Source organism: Pipistrellus hanaki, assembly GCF_964339955.1.
Source record: "Pipistrellus hanaki genome assembly, chromosome: 14".
Lineage (NCBI taxonomy): Eukaryota > Metazoa > Chordata > Mammalia > Chiroptera > Vespertilionidae > Pipistrellus > Pipistrellus hanaki.
In genome coordinates, this window is record NC_140516.1 from 30,793,648 (window position 1) to 30,802,773 (window position 9,126).

A 9,126-nucleotide genomic window follows, 5' to 3' on the forward strand; every position below is an offset into this window, starting at 1 on the left:
ACAGAACTCGCAGTTTCACTGAGTTATACGTACTAAGCAGATGTCATCTTCTGTCCAGTCCTTATCTGAATTACCACTCATTTCTCACTTTTAACATGCACATCTATGAAATTTGATTGTGTCTTAAATTGAACCTGCAGGTGTTATTTGGTGACAAGATGTTCTCTCCTCATACGTTACTTGAACAATTCATTGCCACCAAAGTGTGCAACCGGAAGCTATTTCATCGTATTTGCAGCAACTTCCTATTTTCTTTTTGTGGATTTGATCCAAAAAACTTAAACATGGTACGTGTAAATAACTTGGATTGGGAAAGAAATTGTTTTGTTAAATAGCAGTTAGGAGGTTTCATTCTAAATTGCATACAAACTACACTCAAGGTCTACTTTTTTGTCTCTGGAAATGTAATTAGCATGTTCATGGCTTCCCACCAAAGCTTAAGTCCACCTGCTTTTGTAGGAGGATTTGAGAATAAGATTTTTTGCTGAAAATTCTCATCAACTCTTGCTAGTGGCCAAAGCACCACATTGAAAAGTCCTTCACTTTGACTATGGCTATGGTTTTGAAATTTATCTTGCTGTGCTTGAACCCTATCTCTGACCTACTGAAGTAGAATTTTAGGGAGTGAGCTCAGGCATCTCTATTTTTTAAATCAATTTCCTACTTTCATAAGTGATGAGGAAATGGCCATTTTGTGAGCCCCTTCTTTAACCCAAAGGGAAAAAGGGGTGGCTCTTCAATGAAAGCTATACATTCACTGTTTAAGGGATATTGAGAGGAATAAATGTTAGAGTTCTTGTCCAGTCCTTTCCAACTTAACTGAGATCCTTTCCTTTTTTTTAGTTAACACTAGCTGACCCAGAGAGTGGGAATGAGAAAGAGAGGAAGTTACGATTTATCCCCCAGCCAGGGAGGAGATATGTCTTGAAACAAAGCTGAAGTTGATTTTTACCTATGTCACAAATTCTGCCCAGAGACTGTATCCCTCTGTCAGTGGAAACACTGATGAACACTTTCCTTGCTTTCAAGCAAAACTTATGAAAGATTGTTTATGCAAAACATGCCTTAGCCACTGCCTTTTCACATTCTTAGGGAATCTAAGAATGCTTCCTATCACTTAGATGGAAGCATTTCATATAGGTAAAGGTGAGTAAAAAGTCCTTTAAGCAAACTCAATAGAGATCATTTCAAAAGCACCCTCTCAACATGGTTTGAGAGTTTGCTAAAGAATGACTTCACAAAATAACACAGTTGAACATAAATTGGGGGGGGGGGTCCTTGTTGTATATTTATATAGTAAAAATGCCTTTTTCCCCTCACTGTTGGGGACTGGACTATGGAATATCACAATGCCTGTAAGAATGTTTATTTTAGTACAGTATAACCAGAAATACCTACATAGAGCATTTGTAGAACTTGGAAAAATACACATGTCCAGAACTCATTCTTAGATATTTTAATATTGATTCTAGATTTGGGTAACTCATAAGTAGTTGTATTTTTTTATTTTTTTATTTATTTATTTATTTAGCTCCAAGGTGTTTCTGATGTTAACTTTGGCGGAAAATAATTCTTTTTGTATACTAAAAAAATGCAACTGAAATTATGAAAGAAAAAAAAAATCAAGGGTTTTTAAAATTCAGAATAAATTTAAAAGTTAATTGAGGTTAAAATATTGGATGGATTATGCTCCACAAACTTTCAAAGAGCCCTGCAGAATATTACCACATTTTAAAGATCAGGTGACAAAGGCAACATTCAGATTTGCTCTCACTGTCTTACAATGAACAACTTTCTCAGAATGTCTTTTGGGACATGACATTGGGTGAAGAAGAAGGTCAATAACTTCTTGTCATCTTAAACCTGTCCTGGGTGAGACTGGTAAGAAAAGGTGTATTACCTTTTGCCCTTGACTAGTGGGATGCCCTCTGTGGGCTCTGAGACACTGTTTGGGACAGAAGAACAGAGATAAGGGAAGGGAAAGTTAAGATGTGCTTCTTTGGTTAATGAGTCTTCAGAGGGTATGCTATATGTTTATGCCTAAAAGAAAAACAGAGAAAAGATATTCAAATTTACTTGTGGTGTGATTATATGATGAGCCTTCAAATGAGACATAATCTCTTTACAGAGTCGCTTGGATGTTTATTTGGCACAGAGTCCGGCAGGAACATCTGTTCAGAACATGCTACACTGGGCCCAGGTACGTGCTTCCTGTTTCTGATATGAGGCACACACATCTCTGCAAGATCCCCAAGGAGCGCTCCCCGAGAACTCCCTGCAGGGTTTTGCAGGCACCAAGAATCAGCATAAACTCGTGCTGATTTCCTTTCCTCCTTTCTAGTCTTCACATCTTCAGTATCTGGAGTTTGGGCTTGGTTCCTAGACATATTCATTGAATTCTGATCCTGAGATTACTCCAAACTGCTTTTTCTAGGAAAACTTGTATTTCCTCCTCTTGGAAATCACAAGCTTTAATAGAACTTTATATGTCATGATAGACCATTTCACCCTCCATTTGGCATATAGGCCATTTCAGAGTGAAAATAAATAATTCAGAGAAAATTAAATATTATTTTAAAAATTAAAGATTAATGCTGTCTATTTTTACCCTCAGCTTTGTGTGTGTGTGTGTATTACTCTATTACTCAATATTTGACAAGCTCAAAAATAAGTCAAATTCGATTAGTACAGTTGCCTAACTCTAGTGTGTGTGTCTGTGTGTGTGTGTGTATGTGTGTGTGTGTGAAAAAGAGAGAGAGAGAGAGAGAGAGAGAGAGAGAGAGAGAAGGTATTTCTCAAAGTTTTAATATAGCTGAGATCTGTAGGAATTTGCATTTTAAACTACACCCTGTTTTTTGCATTAAAATTTGGAATCACTGCTATAGATAGCCTGACACACTAGTTTAGAGTTTCTAAAATTCTTTGGAGTTCTACCTCCAGGAGATGAGATTAGCCTTCACAATCAAATAGGGAGGGAAAACTTTTGAGTTATAGGGCCTCCTACTGGTGAGGAGACAGAGACTCTCCGATGGGCATGACCTTTCATGCAATACAACTTCAATTTCATATTTATTGAGCACTTACTATGTGTTCTTCTGCTATTTATGTGCATGGTTTCATTCAGGATCATCAAATTCATTCTCATAACAATCTTTTAATAAAGATATTAATATCTCCATTCCACAAATGGAGGCTCCTCCAGTTGCAGGCTCCTCCCTGGCCTGGGCCCCTGGTCGGGGTTCATGCAAGAGGCAACCAATCGATGTGTTTCTTTCACATCGATATTTCTCTCTGTCTTTCCCTCTCTCCTCCACTCTCTGTATAGCCAATCCTTACCCATGCACAGCTGACTCTTCTTAAAATGTACCCTTCTCTGGCAGGAAGTCCTCCTCAGGATAGAAATAAAGGTGGGGAATAAAATATTTGGTCATAAGTTACATAGACAAAGATGCGGATGATGATAGTAGTATTAGTGAAAAGAGATTTGTTGGACAATTCTAAGTGCTACACATTTTTATGCATTGCCCTATTTAATCTTCACAACCTACAAGAAGAATGCTATTGTCATTCCTATTTCACAGGTGAGAAAATAAATTTAGAGAAAATTAATATCTTGTCCTGGACCACCGATTCAATATTCCGTTAAGCCTGAGTTCAAACCAGGTCTGTTTGATGCTAGAATCCAAGTTCCTAGCTAGTACAGTCTATTGCTTCCCATTGTTGAAAATTTGCAGAATTTCAATAACAAAAGGTTGCTGCTTTGGTCAATGTAAATCTGATGGAAATCATTTAAAACTAAAAATCAAGTTTAAATCAATGAGTGTGGAAAAAAAACTACAAAAACCCTTAGAGCCCTAGCCAATTTGGCTCAGTGGATAGAGCGTAGGCCTGTGAACCAGAGGGTCCTGGTTTGATTCTGGTCAAGAGCCTGTACCTCAGTTGCAGGATCCTCTTTGGCCCAGGCCCCTGGTCGAGGCTCATGCAGGGGGCAACCAATAGATGTGTTTCTCTCACATCAATATTTCTCTCTGTCTTTCCTTCTCTTCTTCCACTCTCTAAATATCAATAGAAAAATATCCTTGGGTTAGGATAAATAAATAAATAAATAAATGAGTAACAAACAAAAACAAAAAACAATGCAAAACCTTTAGAGTAGTCAGAGAATAACTTAATGAAGTGCTTGATGTAAAGGTAAAATGTATCTGTCTCTTCTAATCGGCAAGGGTGGCAAATAACAGAAAAAGGAACCCCTAGGTATATGAATCTTTCTAGTCCAATATCTGATCTAAAATTAAAATGCAAACATAGGCATGCATGGCCCCTCGGACATGCAGCCTGCGGCCACATTACTATAAGAGGGTAGGATCTTTGGCCCTGAGGACAAAAGGACACAGCCATGCCACACACCCCACAAGAAGCACTGAAAAGTTCTGTGAAGTTGTTACCATTCCTGTCAATGGTAACAACTTTGCTTAAGAATAGTGAGCAACATTATAATACCCTAGTCCACCTGATAAGGATAATAAGGTTTAAAGTTATTTAAGAATAACGGCAATCATTTTTTAATGTAGGAGTTAGACAAGTGATGCCGTTAAAAATTATGTATAAAAATTGCTTAAGCAAAGATATTTAAGAATCATTCCATTCAACATCTTTTAAAAAAAAAATGTCTATATATAGCACTGTAACACTTAAAGGCTTGCTGTCTGAGGAAAATTATAGGGGGGAATATAAGCTTGATAATTAGTTTCATTAATTAATACTAGTATAAATTTGTATCATTTTTATTATTTGGCTTATTACTATTTATGGAATTTTATTAAAGAGTGGAACATAATGTCAATCTTCTCTGTATATTTCTTGTTTACTGTCTCTAAATGTATGTTTTTTTATATCATTTTAATGTGTTTATTCTTTTTATTTTTGTTATAGGCAGTTAATTCTGGTCTGTTCCAGGCTTATGATTGGGGAAACCCTTATCAGAACATGATACACTTCCAACAGGTATGATAATAACAATCATCAGTTGCATACTGCAAATGAATTAATAAATATAGGGCAGGGTATAAGTAAGTTTACAGTTGAGAGTATGCAAAACAGCTTATTCTTCTATTATCAATATTCATCATATTATTTTCCTATGAACAACTATAAACCTACTTTTGTCCCACCCTGTATAGTATCCAGTCATTAAGCATTTACTAGGTCCCAAACTATGCCAGTTATTTTATGTAGATCAGATGTTACTTATTGGTTTCTTACCATGTGCTGTATCATTTTTTTTTTTTAATCTTCACGATGACCTTGCAAGGCTGAGAGAGAGTAGATAAATTGTCAAAATTATTTAGTTAGTAAAGAACTAAAATATGATCCAGGGGTTTCTGGATCTAAAGTCCATACTTCTCCCACTATCTTCTGAGAGAGAGAGAGAGAGGAGAAGAAGGAGGAGGAGGAGGAGGAGGAGGAGGAGGAGGAGGAGGAGGAGGAGGAGGAGGAGGAGAAGAAGAAGAAGAAGAAGAAGAAGAAGAAGAAGAAGAAGAAGAAGAAAGAATGCTTAGCATTTGAGACCATATTTTAAAAAGAGAAATAAAGATACATAATTTATGTTTCTAGAGCATATTCTCTGACTTCTTATCTATCTCTCATAAAATGAGCTAACACTGTCTTATTAGTTCTTGGAAAGTCATTTGCTATTCATTTTTTTTAAAAACAATAAAGGATAATTAAAGATATACTAGACACAAGTACTATCGGCCAGAGAATGGTATGTCAAGATATTTCCTGACATTATCTGTGAAAACGGGTAGGGTACATGCCTAGGTTGTGGGCTTGATCCTCAGTAGGAGGTGTTCAAGAGGCAGCAGATCAATTTCTCTCTCTCTCTCTCTCTCTCTCTCTCTCTCTCTCTCTCTCTCTCTCTCTCCTTCTCACTTTCTCTCTCTCTAAAACATAATAATATTAAAATAAAATAATTTTAAAAAGATACAAGGGTTTTACAAATCAGGGCTGAGGAAATTTGGAAACTTTTTGACTAGCCAGTATAAAGTGCCACCATATTAACTACAACAGTACAAATGCATAACTTAACTGATGTGAAAAATCCAACTGCAAACCCAAAGAAAAAGGCAATATTTTTCTTAATAGCTCTGGCAAAACGTTCCAGAGAAAGCTCGGGCCCTGCTGTAGTCAGTTATCCATATACATAAAAGCCTAAACAACTTTTCTACTGTTCGACCAGTAGCTATAACACACACTGACGCTCTGACCAGTAGGTTAGCTTGCTGTTGGGGTCTGGCTGATGGGTACTAGGTGAGATGGGCCGGACATACCCTGGAGCCCTCCCTCATTCCCCCCTGGCGGCCCAATCATGCACTGGTGGGGTCCCTTGGCCTGGCCTGCACCCTCTCACAATCCTGGACCCCTTGGGGGATGTTGGAGAGCCACAGGCCAGACCAAGGGACACCCCCCCACCCACCCACCCAATGTATAAATCTGTGCACTGGGCCTCTAGTCTCATATAATCATTGTGGCCAGAAGAATGAAGAATGAATTGTCCAGGCCTGATCACCTGGACTACCCTGGAACTGGGGGAGTGGAATTTGTCAAATCAGCATGAGAGTGGTGTTACCAGAAAGAAGAGGGCAGGGAAAACTTGCCAGGCCCAAGTTTTCTGTAGCAGGCTGGCTTTTTAACATCGTATTTCAATGCTACCTGAAGAGGCTGCTCAAATGTCAATAATTCCCTGGGCCTACACTTTTACATAGGTGGAGGGCTATTTATATTTGTCCTATTTTATCCCATCCAAAATTTTGTTCAAAAGGACACATTCCCCGTCCAAGTGCTATTAGAAAGATGGCCTCCCAAAGAAATAAAGTGTCCCTTTTCTCTAGGATCCTTTTCTATATCCCCCAAAAGTACAAATCAAAAATATAATGGTTGTCTTTTTAAAGTTACAATTCATATTTTTGCACTAAAGTGTTTTTCAAGTAAATTTAACATTTTAATGTTTACATATCATTAAGTGTATCCTAACCACATTTTTGACATTTCAAGTACATGCTTAAAAACTGATTTTGTTACTTTTCTAATGTGATTTTTTGTGAAAACTCTTCTTTTTTCTCTCCCTCTCTTTAATTGCATTTAGTTGACACCTCCCTTATACAACGTTACTAAGATGGAAGTGCCAACAGCAATGTGGAGTGGTGGACATGACCGTGTGGCTGATCCCAGGGACATTGAAAATGTACTCCCAAACATTACCAGTCTTATTTATTACAAATTTATTCCACACTACAATCATGTGGATTTTTACCTTGGACAGGATGCACCCCAGGAAATTTACCAAGACCTGATTAGAATGATGGAGGACTATTTCTAAAACCAAACATCTTTTTCTAAGGAAGCAAGTGTTTATGATAATAATGTGGCACACAGACCCAAAGGTATCCCCTCCAATGATCTTTACCTCCTCATGTCCATGCATTTGTGTAGCTCACCTTCCTTGAGTTAGGGAGGCACCTGAGACCTGCTCCTAGAATTGGCAAAGGTGATGGGATGGAACACTCTTAATTAGGTTATGTTTATGGCAAAGGTGCTGGGATGTCACTCTCTGATTACTTTATATTCTGTAAGAAGCCATCTTAGCAGACTGGAGCAAGAAATTCTCCTTGTTGGCCTGATGAAGTAAGCAGATATGTTGAGGAAACCCACATGGAAAGAAACAGTGTCTGGCTTCTAGGATCTGCAGGTGACCGTCAGCTAATAACTTGCAAAGAGTCAGGATTCTCAGTCATAAGACTCAAAGGCAGTGGTAGGCAAACCGCGGCTCACGAGCCACATGCGTCTAGTGAGCCACGGTTTGCTGCTCTGTTAACTAATGAGTTTGCCGACCACTCCTAAGGGAATAAGTTCTGTCTAAAACTCGAATGAGCTTGGGAGCCCATTCTTTCCCAGGAAAGCCAGCCCTTGGATTGCAGCCTGGGGAGACCTTGAGCAGAGCACCTAGCTATGCCATGCCCTGAGTACTGACTCACAGAAACAGTGAGGTAATAAACATATATTGTTCTGAACTGTGACATTGGTGGGTATTTGTTACCAGCAATATTAAACTACTACTATTGTTAATAATACTAAAGTATTATTATTGTTACCATTATTGTTTTGTCTCTTCGATTAGCAGCTTGAGAGACCCTGCCTTATTTCTCTTTGTCTTATTTCCTTTGGCCTGAGGAACTGCAAACATTGCTCGTTTTGCAGGTCTGCTGGTGATGGACTTTCTCAATGTTTTTTCTGAAAATAAAATTTTTATTTTGCCTTAATTTCTTCATTTTTTATTGTAGTTAAGACATTTAACATGAGATTGTCTTTTGTTTTTTTATAATAGCTATCCTAACAGGTATGAGGTCATAGCTTATAGTGATTTTGATTAGCATTTCTCTGATGATTAGTGATGATTGAAAGAAGACAAACAGCCTGGCCAGCATGGCTCAGTTGTTGAATATTGACCTATGAACCAGGAGGTTATGGTTCGATTCCAGATCAGGGCACAGGTCCTGGTTGCAGGGTCAATCCCCAGTTGTGGGAGGGTGGAGGGGGGATGTGAGGTGGGGTGTAGGAGGCAGCCAATCAATGATTCTCTCTCACCATTTATGTTTTATTATTTTGCCTTCATTTCTGGAAGATATTTTTTCTGACAATAGACTTTTAGATTGTCCTTTTTCACAATTAGTTATTATTCTTTCAGTGCTTTAAAATTGTTCATTGACTTTTGGAATGCATAGTTTCTGATAAGTATGCAACACCATATAGGTTTCTTTGTACTAAATGTACCATTTTTGTTTCTAAATATACTTTTTTTGTCAATAATTTTCAGCAATTTGATTTGGGTGAACCTTGTTGTGCTTTTGTGTGTACTTTACTTGAAATTATAGAAACTTCTTAGATCTGTGCATATATAGCTTTCATCAAATTTGGAAAAATTTTGTCCATGATTTTTTCCAATATCTTCTGTGCTTTACTTTTTCTGGGTCTTATTACATATATGTTAGAACACAAGTCACGGAAGGTGGGTTGCCCCCCAGTATTTTCTCTGTGTGCTTTATTTGAGAGAGTTTCTGTCCCTTTGGC

General features: G+C 37.8%; 1 protein-coding gene across 1 annotated transcript in view; it reads left to right on the top strand.

Moving 5' to 3' along the window:
- The window catches only part of LIPK (lipase family member K), a 253,310-nt gene extending 245,132 nt beyond the window's left edge, over positions 1 to 8,178 (top strand). The window contains exons 17-20 of the mRNA XM_084904387.1: positions 141 to 287; positions 2,129 to 2,200; positions 4,933 to 5,004; positions 7,145 to 8,178. Coding sequence (XP_084760513.1) covers positions 141 to 287; positions 2,129 to 2,200; positions 4,933 to 5,004; positions 7,145 to 7,378 — 525 coding nt within the window. The 3' untranslated portion in view covers positions 7,379 to 8,178. The remainder of the gene's footprint in view (positions 1 to 140; positions 288 to 2,128; positions 2,201 to 4,932; positions 5,005 to 7,144) is intronic.
- The last annotated feature ends 948 nt before the right edge of the window (positions 8,179 to 9,126 follow it).